General features: G+C 40.3%; 2 protein-coding genes across 2 annotated transcripts; one reads left to right on the forward strand and one right to left on the reverse strand.

Moving 5' to 3' along the window:
* Positions 1–7,107: 7,107 nt before the first annotated feature.
* syap1 (synapse associated protein 1) lies at positions 7,108–12,346 on the reverse strand. The gene is made up of 9 exons (XM_083901068.1): positions 12,044–12,346; positions 11,335–11,453; positions 11,164–11,230; positions 9,698–9,771; positions 9,464–9,603; positions 9,232–9,380; positions 8,564–8,613; positions 8,212–8,368; positions 7,108–8,094 (listed from the first exon to the last, which is right to left on the reverse strand). Exons 1-9 carry the CDS (start codon positions 12,246–12,248, stop codon positions 7,964–7,966), a joined length of 1,092 nt encoding a protein of 363 aa, XP_083757194.1. The 5' UTR covers positions 12,249–12,346; the 3' UTR covers positions 7,108–7,963.
* A 962-nt stretch (positions 12,347–13,308) lies between these two features.
* On the forward strand, positions 13,309–15,604 carry phospho2 (phosphatase, orphan 2). Its single transcript, XM_083900822.1, has 4 exons — positions 13,309–13,369; positions 14,049–14,130; positions 14,375–14,469; positions 14,560–15,604. Exons 2-4 carry the CDS (start codon positions 14,060–14,062, stop codon positions 15,117–15,119), a joined length of 726 nt encoding a protein of 241 aa, XP_083756948.1. The 5' UTR covers positions 13,309–13,369; positions 14,049–14,059; the 3' UTR covers positions 15,120–15,604.
* The last annotated feature ends 371 nt before the right edge of the window (positions 15,605–15,975 follow it).

Consider the following 15,975-nt stretch of genomic DNA (forward strand, 5'->3'; position numbering starts at 1 on the left):
TGCTTATTGATATGTTTAAAGCCTGTGGAAAAACTGTACGAAGAACCAGGCGCCGAGCCGACGTGTTGACTGAAGCCGTCACACAACCTCTCTAACCCGGGGAACGACTGTCAGCGGGAGAGAGGTGCGAGCCGGAGCAGCCGCGAAGGAAGTTACAGCGAAGAGAGTACAACTTCTGTTTAAGACTTTCAAAATAAAACAAAGCCAATAACTGACCTAGACTTTTCCTTTATTATTATCACCATAATTTATATTTTTATTGATAATAATACTTATAATATAATAATAACTGGGGCTACGTTGGTCAATCGTTTGTGTGTGAGGACATAAATGTCTGCTCATGCTATTACTTTGAAGAGTTGAAAACCACTTCTGGATTCTCTGCTGTTATGCCTGTGTAACTTGACAGCTGTCAGCGCAGCAAGGTGTTCCAGGCAGATGAGGCGAGGCAGAAACCCTCAGAGTTCAGTCAGTCTTACTTATTTCCCAAAAAAATATCCATTTATCTCCACGTCCATCCGTGTTGCTGTTACCATAAGTCTTGTTTGTAAGTCTAGCTCTGTTCAGGGTTCAAGTTTCCAAAAGCCTTAATAGTGAAACCAGTACATTTCCATTCACATTTTCATTCTGACATCAGCAAACAAGGCCAGAGGTAAACCACAGTAAGAGAAGACATCAACTGTCTTCAAAGCCTTTTGATCGTTGTTTGGATATAGTTTGTATGTAGTGTTCAACTTATTTAATTTGCATTTCTCATTTAGTCCCTGAACACCACATATTTTGGTATGTAAACAATGCCAGAAAAGATGTAGCACATGAAGTTTCCCGATGGTTTGAACAGTAAACATTAATGTCTCTTTTGACACTTCCTTCACCTTATTGACCTATATTCCAATATGATGTTACATGTGGGACAGAAACAACATCCTTTTGAAACAGGGCACAGATTTGTCTGTCTGTTACTTATGGTATGAGAAACAATCTTTGCCAACCAGGAACAATGTCTTCTCCTTGTGTGCGCCGCTGCCCCTCGAGTGTGTAACGCTATCTCCTGTCTAAAGCTCCAAATACGGAGGAGAACACTTTTTTGTTGTCTGTCATGTGACATGGCGGTCAGGTTGCATGGACATTAGCCAGACAGGAAACATAGCACAGCACTTTGTGATACAGTCACTTTCTAACATCCTGATATTGTGGTTCCAACCAAAGCACAAACTCAAAAGTTCTTAAATCTGTCAAGCCCACATGTGTTACTCCAGACGCGTATTATGTTGATAATGAAGGGTTTTCTCTAGGAATGTCTGTTTTCAGTGTGAGTGTACGAAAAGCCACACTGTGGGGTTTACACACACCTCCTGAGAATGAGTCACCATCCATGTAACCAAGACATTAACAGTAATACACTGATTATGCTGAAAACCACGTTTTTCTCTAGTAGTCGTGGTATGGACGTGTAAAAAGAAATTATGACACGTTCCTTTCAATGCAAGACGTAACTCGACGTGCATTCTTTCTGCATCTGAACTTCAACCTCAAATGGATAATTCATTGACTGTGCTGTGCACAACCCCCTGTGTTGTCAGGCAGGCACAGTATTGGCACTTTTCCACTACATAGTCCCAGCATGGCTTGACTCAGCATGGTACAACCTTTGCTTTGCTTTTCCATAGTACCAGATACCTGGTACTTTTTTTTAGTTCCTGCTCTTGCGAGGTTCCAAGCTGATACTATACGTGACGTCGTCAGACTGCTGTCCACTGATTGGCAGAAAGTGTCGTCACCGGAAGAGTCACCAGCGCCGACGTCCGGCACAAGAATCAAACCAAACAACGTCGAACTGTGGATCCGTTAAAAAGACTTAAAAATCCTGAATAAATGCTTTAATCTCCAACATTTAGCAAGGAAATGTCTAAAATCTCAAGATTTAACAGAGGAGTCTGGTGTATTTAGCGACAGCACTACAAGACGCATCACAACCCCTTCCACCGTATTTCAGTCCAGTGACTGTGCCACTGATTCAGGAAGCACTGAACGATTCTGTGAACAAATCTTTTTCATGAAAAGTCTAATGATTCAGTAGACTGAAAACAACTGCTTTACAAGTCACTAGTTTGTGTGTGTCACGTGTAAAACGAAGTCAGTACAACCATGTTATGATGACTCCGCCCACGTTGAGGAGGTACTATGGTAATGGAAAGGGATCAATCCGTGTTCAATAGAGCCATGTCGTGCCATGTCGTGCCTTGTCTATTTAGTGGAAAAGTGCCATATCAGTGCCAGGTGGGACACCGAGAAAACTGATTTTAGCCACTTACACTCTTAGAAATAAGGGTTCCAAAAGTGTTCTTCTACAAGGGCTGAGGTTCTACTTGGAACAATTTGTTTTTGAAGGGTTCTTGGTAACACTAATGGTTCCACTAAGAATAATTTAAAACCCATTTCCTGAATAAAAGATTTTAAAAGGGTTCTTGGTTCTACCTGGAGCCAAAAATGGTTCTCCTATGCGGAGAAGCTGAAGAGCCTTATATGGTTCTACTTAGCACTTTTATTTTCAAGAGTGTATAAACTCCATTTTTGCTGTAGGACAACCTTTGCTGACTGGAACCTGAAGTTTGTATCAGCAAAGTTCATGCAGAGAAAATCTGTGTTTTCAGCTTGCCAACAAAGGATTTACAAAATCTTATTAATGGAGGTAGCAGTTGGATACATTTTTCTCTCCAGAATTTGTCGTAGGAGAGCGAACGGTTTACAAAGCGACGCAAACGAACTTTCACACACTTGACCACAATTCCTGTTAAACTCAGCAACAATGGTCCTGGATTTTTTTGGGGGGCCCCATGGTTACATAGACTATGGTTCTGAGAGACTTTACAGTGGTGTCATAAAAGAGGAAAGGACAGCATTCTCTGTGAAAGCAACAGTTTTACAGGGGGTTTAAATCAGTTTACACCTGTTCACATTTACGCCTTAAAATGCCCCTCAGTTCTAACTTACATAACTGAATAGTTATGTAAAAATGGCCATTCCTTTTAATCGCTATTCCTGTCTTAATCATCGCAATTAGATATTTATTCAAAATGGTTTAGCCCTAGTGTGTACTACATGTTGTCAGACATCGACCTCTGCCCCCTGCTGTCTCAAGCTGTGTGGAATCCAAAACTCTCACTGCATGTTCTTGACTGCCAAGGGCAATAGTCCAGCATATCCTTTCACACCTCCTGTAAAACCAGTCACACACTCTGCATACCAGCTTCAGTTTCCAACAAGTGCACTTACTTGTAGATCTCTTTGCACCAGTGATAAAAAACAACAGGAAGCGGTACAGGTGGAGCCAAATAAGATATATTATATCACAGACTATACTGTATATCTTATGCTGTACTTTCACTGTATAGTGGCAGTTTGGGCACACTAGTTATTTGTGTTCCCAGCTGCATCAAAGAGCCACAGCAGCACGGAGGGGCTCAAGAAAATACCTCCTGTGAGGTATTTGACTCTAAAATGAAAAAAGAAGAAAAGAAAATCTGAGAGAAAATCCATAGAATCAGATCAGTAACATGATCCAGGTTCCACAGATTTTTGGGTCTTTTTATTCCTAAAAAAATCTAACAATATTTTTCAATAATATAATAAGCTACTGGTTACATTACACAGTGAGTTAAGCTTTGTTAAAACAAAGGATGTTTGTATGTGTAGCAGGTGAAGAGGCAGGGAGAGTTTGAGAGCAACCATGCAGCTGCTTTTCAGCCTCTCCATCTCCTCCCCCTTAACCCTCTCTTTAAACTCTGTTTCCTCCCCCTTTCCTTTTCCTATACTGCCTTAATACATTTGGAAACACTTGTTTGTGAAGCTACTACAAGGTCGATTTGTGGCAAACGGTAAACTGTGTGATTCACATGAAGCAAACAGTCTGTCAACGTGGTTATCGCTCAGGTCCGTTTATTCTGTCTCTTTGTCTGCCGATACTGACAAGGAAATCTGCAGGCGGTGAGGGCAACACACACACACACACACACACACACACACACACACACACACACACACACACACACACACTGGCCTGCCCCTATGCATTATTAAAAGATTGTTAAACCAACATCACACACAAGCAATAAACCACACACATGGGTCCTACTCTGCTGAGCTGTGTCACCATGGTGACAACTGTGAGACCTGGTATTGACCAGCTGGTGGACCCTGGCTGTGATGTTGAGATGGGAGTGACGTGTGTGTGTTTGTGTGTGTTTTCCAGGTATTAATCATGTTGTTGGGACCTACATCTTACACTGTCACATTGTGGGTCTTATCTTCGTCACATGACATAAATTATTAAATTTTAATGTGAAGACATTTCAGAGTTAGGTTAGAGTAAGTCTCCAGGAATTGCATGTAAGTCAATATAATGTCCTCCCAGAAACCAGACGGCGTGTGTGTGTGTGTGTGTGTGTGTGTGTGTGTGTGTGTGTGTGTGTGTGTGTGTGTGTGTGTGTGTGTGTGTGTGTGTGTGTGTGTGTTCCAGTATTTGTTGCGTAAAAAACACTGACCTTATCAGGACAAATATTCTTCATGGAGAAGCTTCTGAGAAGCTGCTACGTTTAGGGCAATGATGAATTGTGATTAGGTTAAGGCTTTAACTGGTTAATGTTAAGATAAGGAACAATGCTTTGTTTAGGTTGTCCAAATGAATGGAAGTCAATGCAGTGTCCTAAGAAGAATAGCAGTGCAAACCTCTGTGTGTGTGTGTGTGTGTGTGTGTGTGTGTGTGTGTGTGTGTGTGTGTGTGTGTGTGTGTGTGTGTGTGTGTGTGTGTGTGTGTGTGTGTGTGTGTGTGTGTGTGTGTGTGAGAGAGAGAGACAGACAGAAAACAAAGAGAGAACTCACTGTGCAGCATTAAGAATGAGTCTGATTTCTCATTATATGCTGGGACACACACACACACACAAACACAACAGGAACCTTGGAGGAACAACAAGAGCACGGCACTCATTAGCATATTGATCCTTGAATTGATTGCCCCTTGCAAATGAGTGTTTATTCTCCAATTGATTTGAGTATCTTTATTGTGGTGGGCGTAGTGTTGACACTCCAGCTTTACCATCTGTCTGCAACCGCTCTCCAACGGAAATGCGAGGGACGTGCAGAGACACGTCTGGCTGTCTGGTCGGCACAGGCAGAGCTATGTATTTGTCTCATTTAACATGATTATAGACTTTCTAGTCCCCAAAACATCCAGGCTTCCTTTCCATCATTCCTGACTCACCTACACACCTACCCCTCCTGAATGACTTTCTTCTCACCCACCTCTGCAATCTGCCCCCACTCCACCTCACGTTGAGCTACAGCCGTGTGCAATGTGCATGTGAACTATGCCCACTGACTGTAGGGATGTGGGCTTTTCCAGAAAATATTGTGCAAAAGAAAGAGATTATAAATAATGTTTCCTCTGAGTCAAAAGGCACAGTTGATGTCATATAACACATCAGAATGATCCTCAAATTAAACTGCAACACACATTATTTCAAGGCCCTAATCATTGTAACTTAGGTGTAATTTGGAAAAAAAACTGGTTTCCTCCATGTCTTTATGATATGTTAAAGTATTGTGCAGGGACTTTACGTGAAAATGAACATCCGTTTACATTCGAGCCTTTGCTTGCACGAACACAAGGCTGAGTAAAGCCATGTCAGTCAGCATCAGTTAAAGCTCTTGCTATTTTGCTAAGTAAATCACGGTTTAAATTGAATGTGTCTGTTGTGACATTTCCATGCTGATTGATGCAATTGTGTAGTGCAGGGCTCTCAAACAAATGACCTTGTGACAAAATATATTTCACAGAATTTCCCAAAAAATAAGTGTCTGTGTTAAAATAACAATGTATTTTTTTAAAAATGCAAATGAATCTATTTCTCACAAAAACATACAGAAAAAAATCCATTATAAGTAACTATTGATATTACCTGAAATCAATTGGAGGGCCACATGGAGTTTGAAAAAAGTCACGCACATCGATGATGCTTTCGAGGAGCTGATGACTAAGAAGCAAGACTGAAAACAGAAAAAAAGTCTGGCACACTCCTTCTCCATGTGTATAGATTTTTATTTTTTACTTACAGTGCCACCAATATGTTGTTGTTTTTTTTTATTATGTATGAGTCTGGGCCAATAGCACATCTTGATTGACCACAGTGAACATAATATTAAAACATTTGTATCTATATTAAGCATTTACTTCAACTTGTGAAGACTACTTTAGTGACGGGTGAGCATATTTTGGATTTTGGAGGGAGGGTGAAAAACGTATATACAATATGTATGTAAAATATACAATAGAAACACTCACAGATTGTGCTGGTGTGGGTTTTTCCCAATAGATGCTGTTTTAATTGTGTAATTACCGTCACTGCCAGAAGGGGGAGCTAACCACTCTCATTTGCAGGTTCACACCCACCATGTTGCTGTACCACTGTCATGTCGTTCTGATCAGCCCAGATACTTAATAATAATCTGGCTTTTCTTAATTTTGAACATCAATAACGTGATTTGAATTTGATTTCGAAGGTTTGGTTACTCTCCATGTCTTGTAAGTTTCATAAGCATGGAGCGGCTTTACTGATCTCATTTATCTCTCCCTAAAACTATCAATCTAGTCCTCTACATTGACATTATTAGTCTTCAAAAATATGCGCACTTCCTTTAAATATCATACTATTCATTGTCTGAATGACTTGCAGCAGGACATCAAGACTTTGTGCTTATACTTTGTGTAGGAATGATCAATTTCCTTGTTGCGTCTAGTTATGGTGCAATTAATTGAGTCCATTATCTTAATGATAGCTTCTTGCACGATTGAGATGTTCTATATGCAGTGCTACATTAAACACATATTTCAAAATGTTGTATTCTTAAGCTTCAGTGGGCACACTGAACTTAACACCAATGCAGTCCACGACAATAGTTCTAAAAAGAGCTATTTCATGTCAGTATTGCATTACATTGCCAGGTGTTCCTATTATTTTCTCCACCCTTTCATCGAGGTCAGGCTGAACAACTGACAAAGCCCTTTATTTTATATACCATTCAAAAGTAATCTCCAAAATGATCAGTTGAATCAACACATCTTCATTACAATACAAAGAAAAAGACAAGGATTTCTGTATTCACTTGCATTCATTTAAGTTCGGTGTTACTGATAAACTGATAGATGTATATGTATGGCCCATGTTTTAGCTTAGTATCACTATCCAAACATCAAAAATTGTCCATAATAAGTGATTTGTTTTTATTTAAGAACTGATAATACAGAAAATATACAGTATTTCAGTTGCAATGAAAACAAAAGTACAGAAGACAAGCAGATAGGACAGTCCGCCACACTTCATTATAAAATGTAAATTGAAAAGGTCATGTCATGAAAGGGGGGTAAGTATATAGTTTAGAATCCTCTTGATTTAAATAAATGTAACTTTACATTTGACGTTAATGCACTATAGCTACACCGAGACTTTCCGATCAGCCCAGATACCTACAACCTAGCACAAAGTAGCAGCGGAAACAAAGATACAGTTTGATGCATATCTGTGATTTCCGACGAGCTGTATCCATTATTTTAAATTCATGGAACATGGTCCTGAGGTGCCCTCTACCAGTTTTTCCCCACAGAGTAAAGAGGAGGGAAACTAAGCAGATATAAAAATAATTTAGGAGGGAGAAATGAAGCAGTGCTTCAAAAAAATACACCTAAATATTACCACTGCTTCCCGCAGAGATCAAAGTCTCTTGCTCTAACTGGATCTACACCTTCATCGAGATCAGGACAATGTTTACAAGACGTGTGGTCACAGTTGGGTGGGGCAGAGGGTGTGAAAGATCAATCGCCCCATGTGCATTACTGGTCAATATGCATCACTCTTTATCCATTCTACCAGGTACCAGCCTGTACAAGAGGCCAATAAATGGTGTTAGTTTAACTTTCATCAGCCTGGAGCATCTTCTCTATCTCTTGATCCCACTGTTCGTCTTTGTTGTCGGACTCGGCCACCATCTCGTACTCCTGTAGCTCTTGCTGCAGCTCCTTCTCCCAGTCTGCCGACTCATCTGCATGGGATGGAGAGAAACGCTCTGAGCAAGACAATTCATTTCCCCCCTGCAATTTAGTAATCCACAATACAATCACAGAACCATGTTGTCTTCTGAATCTCTTCTAGTACTTACCGTCAGGAGAAGGGGTGTTGTCCTTCTTATCCAGCACCAGCTGCTCCATCTCTTTCCTCAGATCCTCCTGGTTGATGGCCGTTGAGTCGAATGCATCGCTCACAAACTCAGACACTCCGGGGCTCGTGGACATCTCCTCCTCTTCCTCCTGACGTGGCTAACAAAAAGGAGACAGGCAAGGGGGGTGGGGGTTTATTCTCCAACAAAAGGCCTAATGTCACAGACTGATACAACCACCTGAGACTCCTGTCAGGATAATAACAATTTCATTTTTTACAGCGCATTTCACTGACAGCAGCTTTAGGTTTTTAGAAAGATGTGAAATCAAATATTAACGGATAAAACGACTTACCTTCTGTTTGTCACTGATGGAAACTGGTGGAGTTTTTGGTCTAACATTGTCTAAAAAAGACACAAATGAGTGGAGTTAGCTTAACATACAGTGCAATAGTCTTAGGCCACTATTAGATATGTTGTTTTAGCGATGCTATACTGTCCATACAGTACAATTATTTCTCCATCACTTTATTGGAACACAATACAATATACATGTGTGCAGTTTTAAAAATAAACAAAAAAAATGCTTCTACAGGATAAAATGTGAGGTATTTATTGCGACCTTACCCACATACAATAGCATGACCATGGCTCTCTTAAACCTCGAGTGGAGCCCTAATTATTATAACTGATAAAACCTGTGTTTGTCTTACTATTTCATGTTAAGAAATATCTGCTGTGAAAAGGGTCTATTAGGTAGTAATAAGTCAAATTTGTCCTACCATCCTTTAATAATAAATCCATGATATTTCAACACTTCTAATGAAAAAAAATGTAATATAGCATTGGATGTGCCTCGCCTTTTTTTATCAGTTCCAACTTACATTGAATAAAATAGTTTTAAGTTTCATTCCTTTAAGGTTTACTGTGACAAAATTAATAAAAGTGAAATGACCTTATACACACACACACACACACCATGGATACTGTTGCAATGTTATTGAAAGCACAGACGGGAGTTACCTGTTAAGACAATGTCCTCAGGTGAAACACTGGCTCCTCTGTCCTCGCCGTCCTTCTGCTGCTGAGCTGCCAGCGCTGTGAGCTGAGCCGACTGCTTGATCAGAGAAACCCGATAAAAATAATTCCTCCAGAAAGCCTCCTCCTTCACACTGTTAAGACACAAATACCATTATACTATTTCAATGAGGACTTCACAGGATCAAGTGCTTGCAAATACTGATATGGTACAGACTGTTTGGGGACAAGGTCGAAGCGCATGCGGTTAAGGAGTTGGTCTTCCTCCAGCATCACTGCAGCCAGAGGATACATCTGCCCTATGTCAAAGTGGAACTGAACACCAGCGGGAGGGTCTCGCAAGAAGTTCCTCTTGTCCTACAAATCAGCAGTCAGTGCGAGTATTTTCACACATACATCTATAACATCACAGCCATGTGAATACAACCATATTGTGAATGTCTTTACTCACAGCCGACAGAGCAAGGATCTGCTGCTGTATCGTCTCTTCCTCATTGTAGCCAACCCAGGGAGGCACTGCTACTTCTGGAGTCACACACAGAGACAAACATTGGTCACAAGCACATAGGACCGAAGGGTAGAACTCGACCAGTGGTAAGAGAAGTTCCTTACAGAGCCAATAATTACCAATAAACAGTACTGTGGTTACTGTGCTGTTGAATGTACGAACCGGTATGTTCCTAACTGACAACAGATATGAATGTAGACGACCAGTTTTATTGTTTTATAATTGCAATATTAAAATTTACTTTGACAAGGTGCATTTCACTTCCTGAATATGAACTTTGACTCTGATGTAATGACACTAATATACTCATTAGGGGCAGACATTTAAGGATCATGCTTTAAAATAATAATAAAAAAAATTCTAAACTAAGCCAGTGTATGCACAACAGTTATGTATGACATCAGGGTAGCATTTACCTCAGCTGTTATTTGAAATGACATATTTGTTTTCAATTACCTGTGTGCGCACACCACACCACACCTCAGAGTAAACTTTCAAACCCTCAAAAGATACTACACCTAAAATGTCTCTGAACTCATGATGTGACACCGAGAGAAGAAGCTGATGTCAGTGACGATTATCAGTGACAACTGAATTCTGGGTACAGGCAATGAGTGTTCTTACAGGAAATTAAAAGATTAACCATTTAAGAATGTTTGCACCCCTTTCATTATCCACCTACAGACTTGAAAAACGTACACTGACGGTTGACTTTTGCCTCTCACCTCTCCAATTATGGCTCACACAAGTTTCTTTAGAAATTAGATAGTTGTGGCACGCAACATCCTGAATTGTTTAGGCTTGTGCTTAGGAATGGGAGCTGATAACTTTAGAGAAGGCTGAATAATGTTTTTCCCTTACAGTGTGTCGTACTACTATTCATATTATCGTTGTTATTTAATAATTTCTCTGTGCTCTATATGGCTGCTGGGGGGGGGGGGGTGAAAGAAGTATATTTTTTTAGTATCAAGTTTACTTATCAAACCACTTATAAAAGCGGAATTAATACCAATACTTTTTTTTTTTTCAGGATTTAGCCGTTTACACACTCTTGACTTTTACAGCTATGCTCTTTATCGTTTCTCACAAACAGACACAGTTGCAAAGTATGCAGCTTCACTGAGGGGTAGTTAGCCTTGCAGAGTGAGATTCCTGAATAGAACGGGAATTCATATAAAAATCCACCAAGGCAGCTCAGCCCACCAACAAAATAGCGATAAAAATAGTGATAGCGTCTACGGATCACGCCCAAAATTCAATCACTTGTTCCTGGTCCCAGGATGCGGACATTTCCTGAACATTTAATCCAAATCCGTTGGCGAATTTTCGAGTTATGTTGCTAACAGACAGACAAACAAACTCCGGCGAAAACTTCCTGGTGGAGGTCAAAGAAAAAAGACTGATCTTACCTGATCTTTTTGCTTTCTTCTCTTGGACAAACTTCTCTTGCTCCTTTTGGAAGTCTCCGAGAAAGGTCTGCAAAAACATACACATGCAGAAATAAACCAAGGTACACAGTAAATGCTGCAAATGTGAACCCAATGCTGCCAAACGTATAAACCAAGCAGAGAGAGACATGCCTTGTCTATGATGCCGTCAATCTTTCCTTCCTCCACCGTCTTCTTGATGTTCTGAGCAGTCTCTACCACTGAATCGGAAATCTTTTTGGTGGCACTGGAGGCAAAACTGAAGATGAAGTCTTCATGTGGAGGAGGAAGAGGAAGAGACATCATCATTTAACTGCAAGATCTGTCACTAAAAACGTTGCTACTGTACAGACATCTATAAGGTGACTGTAGAAAAGCTGAGCAAGACAAATACGGCCTTTGATTTAGCAGCTTTATGTGGAGTGAATAAAGACAGGCGGAGAAAGTCAATCATATCCCTAAAACACAATGTAAAGTAAAATAACACCTAGGTGCGCAGACATGGATCTGTGTGGTTGACAAAGTTCTCAAGTTTTAATGTCGCCATCTTGTAGTGAAGAAGAAACAAATACACATATCAAAAACAAGCCTATAACAGTGCTGTATAATACTACTTAGATGTAGATGTAGACTTAGATATGATAGGATAATACATCATTGCTATTAGGGACATGTTCAATAAATAATTGGTGTAACATTCCATAAAATTATCCAAAACAATGCCAGGCGTATGCGTGTGTATACGGTCGAGCAGCATAGTGTTGACTTAAGCTAACAACTGACCGTTGAAACTTCAACTACTAAACTCGCAAGAACAGCAAACACAATATTCAAAGGAAAATAGCATTTTTTCGCCCCTCACCGCCCAGTCCTTTGCTCTGGTCCGATATTTCCAGGTTTGACTCTTCCTCTTCATCCTGCTCAGCTGGTTGTTGTTGTTTGTTTACCTCGTTCTGAGCTTCTACCACCTTGTTTTCCTGCTGCACGCTCGCATCTTCTGTGTCATCCGACGTCGTCGTTTGCGTGGGATTTTCCAAACCCAGCCACGTCCCCAAACCTTTAAACATATTGGTCAAAATCGAGAAATGTGGTAAGTTAAATTGTAGAAAAAGAGGACACCAAAACACTACGATCAGCGATCGACTCGTTTTATGCAACCAGGAAGTAGTCGACGGGCTTTCTTCTTCTTCTAATGGGGTTTCAGCAGGATGTACGCATAATGGCGCAATGCTGCCCCCGCAGGCACAGGGGAAGCATTACAATATATTGTCACATACAGTCAAATCGTGTGACACAACTGCTCCCCCAAAATAATGTCGATGTTCTCCTCCACCTCCACCTCTTACTTTCAATAGAGGTCCTCAGCTTCTCAGCCGTTTCCTGCCACTGATGTTCCATTATTTAATTACAGACACTAACACTTTCTGTTTTCTCTGAATGTTTATCTATCGTTCACTTTATGTGTCACCGCAACCCAGGAGTCAAAACTTGTACTAGCGCCCTCTAACGTTTGCGCAACCTGACAGTAAAATGTATTGCATTAAACTGACATCGTTGGGGTTTTGTCGTCTACAAAAGTAAAAATACAGTTACAAATGTCAATATGACTCATTACAACAACAAGAAACGTCAGAAACGTAGTGACTACCTTTCCTTTTAAAATGGTGTTTTTTCCCCCCTGGCGTACATAAAAGGATGAAAAGTCGAAAGACGTTTAATTCTCTTTGAGCCCCGTTGGTTAAATAATAAACCAATTCAAACCATAAAAAAAAGCATGTGCCCCATTTTCAGACTGTCACCGTAGAAACGTCACAAGTGGAACTATTCAAACTGATAATGGCTGGGGTCTCACTTTCATGGTGGTACATTCTGTTCTGACTGTTCTGACACCAACTGTAAACACTTGTTATTTTACTGCGTGAACGTGTCAAACTAGTTGCTGCGCGTCCTTCCCCTGTAATGGTGGAATGTTGGCAACAACAGTTAGTTCTAACATAATAATTATAGACCAACTATATCTGTTTTAGAAGCGGCAACGACTGAAAAGCCCACGACTCACCAGTAGGTGGCGGCATTGAAGCGACAATTGATTGTTGCACGTCTCGTCAAACAACAAGACGCGGAAGTAGAAGAAGTCGAACCTGATATCAGGCGTCAGATTCTGTGGATTCATGTCAGGCAGCCTGAGGTAAGTTAAGTTGACAGCGGTCGCCAGTTTCCGCAGTATCATGATGATACTATCATCATGTGTTGTATGACGTATAAGTATAGAATCAGTGTGAATTGTGTTATTCCTCCTGAGACTGACAGGAACTATGGAGCTGAAAGGATTAGCCGCTGTGCTAGGCCGTTGAATCAGAATCTTCCATGTTCGTACAAGTTGCTATGAGAGCTGACCATTTCATTTCACATAACTCCGCACATCCATATTGCTTTTGTTTTGCAGAATAAGTATAGTGGGTGCATTGTACTGGTATAATTATAATGAAAAATACTGAAAAAACTATTGAACAGTGAGTGAATAGTGATCCAGGTGTGCTTTTCAGCTGATTTGGTCATCTATTATCACCACAAAACAATATTATAGTTCATAAATTAATAATATTTCCATATGAAGCACATTTCTTGACAGTTACCAAGTGCTTTATTAGATGAAATCAACAATCAAAGAGAAATAATTGAAATAAATCTTAATAAATAAATAAACAAACAATGTAAACAGTTTGAACGCACAGTTGTGATGCATACGTTTTTAATTGTTTGTCTTAATAAAAACCACATGACCTACTTAATACATGTTATATTGCATCATATAGAATTTAATAAAGCTGTTTTTCTTCATTTGAACTTGTCACATTTTTTTCCAGGTGAAACAAAAATGAAGACTTTGATGGTGTTGGATTTTGACCACACTGTGGTCGATGACAACAGCGATACCTGGGTGGTCAGGTGAATAAAATACTGGTTAAAACATAATTTATATAATTTTTTATTCTCTAACACTCTTATACATGTCTAGGATTGTTGCTACCATATTATACTAGGGTATTAATAGTTACATTGATACGATCACCAGACAGTACATTACAGCACATTACATCAACTGACCTGGTTGCAACATGAATCAATAATATATCATTTATGATCACATTTATCTCCACAGTGGATGTCATGTTGTTTTCTATGTTTCCAGATGCCTTCCAGGTCAGACTCTCCCTGAAGCTGTGAAGAATTCCTACAGAAAAGGTCACTGGACTGAGTTTATGGGCCGAGTCATGAGCTATATAGGTGGTTACATTTCAGATGTCCCTTCATTCATGCACAAAGTTGTACAAACATACAGGTTCACTGACTTTTTTTAAATGTCCATTCCTCCAGGACACCAGGAGGTCAGCCCTGACAGGGTCCGAAGCGTCATGGAGACCATACCCTTCACTGCGGGAATGACGGACTTGCTGTCGTACATATTACAGAATAAAAGCGCCATCGACTGCATAATCATCTCGGACTCCAACACCATGTTCATAGACTGGATCCTCCAAGCAGCTGGGCTGCAGGCAGCTGTTGATCGGGTTTTTACCAACCCAGCCAAGTTCAATGAGCTTGGGCACATGGAGGTGCAGTGTCACCACTCGCATCAGTGCGACCGATGCCCCGTCAACCTCTGTAAGAAGAAAGTGCTGGAGCTTTATCTGTCCGATTGGTCTGATAATGGTGTGGAGTACGAGCAGATATTTTACGTGGGCGATGGCGGGAATGATCTGTGCCCTACTTTCTGTCTGAGGAGGCGTGATGTTGTGATGCCCAGGAAAGGCTACACCCTGGACAAGATGCTGGCCAAACTGAGAGGGCAGGAAGGTGAAAGTTCTCCGAGAGTTCTCGCGTGGAACAGCGGCACCGACATCCTCCAGGAACTGAAAGCAGCCATGCAGTCGTAGGCTGAGCCCGTGGAGTATACAATGCTTATCAGTTATCAGAAAGGTAACATTTGCACTATCAAGACCAGTATTTATAATTTTTAAAAGAACAATTATTATCTTGTTTGTCTGATGTTCAAAGTTTGCGGTGGGAATTTTGAAGCTTTGGGTGTTTGGGCTCAGTAACACGAACACATCACAGAAACAAATGTACGCTTCGTTGCTAAGAATCAGGCGATGGCACTAATACCTTTCTCTGCCCAGCTGCAAGTTAGCTCAGCACGACATAGGGTGAAACAACAAGCCTGGCTCTGTTCCAGGGGTAGAGAGGACGCCAATACCAGCACCTCTAAAGCTTATTAGCTAAATAACATAATTTATCTAAATTTTCCTGATTTGCTTGCTTTTGTGAAATTATTGCATTTTATCAGTCCAGACTTGACCTCCACCCGTGTCTTCTGTCTTAATTTTCTTGATTGTTCTATCCAGACACATAGTACTGTGTATGTATACACACATACATACTTGGTAAGCTAAGACATTAAATATTACTAATGGTGTCTTTTCAATAACCATGTGTTCTGAAAGAGAAGATTAGATCTAGATCTAGATTTAGATCAGTGGTTTTGTGTGGAGCCTTTGCACAGCCTTTTAACAAACGTGTGTGCTTTTGCAAACATGAAAACACATTATAAATATAGTTAATGAATTTATTTATGGAGTCTAACCTTCGTTTTTATAGTGGCACTTTTTCTGTAGATATGATTTTATTTTAAACCGAACACGTCTATAGTGACTTACCTGTGCTGCTAATTTGATGTAGTTTCTATGAAATGCCAATGAATCAATGTACTGTTGTTGTTTTTTTGTGTGGCAT

The sequence above is a fragment of the Microchirus variegatus genome (assembly GCF_963457635.1).
Source record: "Microchirus variegatus genome assembly, chromosome: 14".
NCBI lineage: Eukaryota > Metazoa > Chordata > Actinopteri > Pleuronectiformes > Soleidae > Microchirus > Microchirus variegatus.

Excerpts from the sequence above, each read along its gene's own strand:
- phospho2 (XM_083900822.1), top strand. The coding sequence starts at position 14,060 with ATGAAGACTTTGATGGTGTTGGATTTTGACCACACTGTGGTCGATGAC. Across the intron at positions 14,131-14,374 it reads AGCGATACCTGGGTGGTCAG|ATGCCTTCCAGGTCAGACTC; the intron begins GTGAATAAAATA and ends CTATGTTTCCAG. Across the intron at positions 14,470-14,559 it reads CCGAGTCATGAGCTATATAG|GACACCAGGAGGTCAGCCCT; the intron begins GTGGTTACATTT and ends CCATTCCTCCAG.
- syap1 (XM_083901068.1), bottom strand. The coding sequence starts at position 12,248 with ATGTTTAAAGGTTTGGGGACGTGGCTGGGTTTGGAAAATCCCACGCAA. Across the intron at positions 9,604-9,697 it reads AGATCCTTGCTCTGTCGGCT|GACAAGAGGAACTTCTTGCG; the intron begins GTGAGTAAAGAC and ends GCTGATTTGTAG. Across the intron at positions 8,614-9,231 it reads TGAGGACATTGTCTTAACAG|ACAATGTTAGACCAAAAACT; the intron begins GTAACTCCCGTC and ends TGTCTTTTTTAG.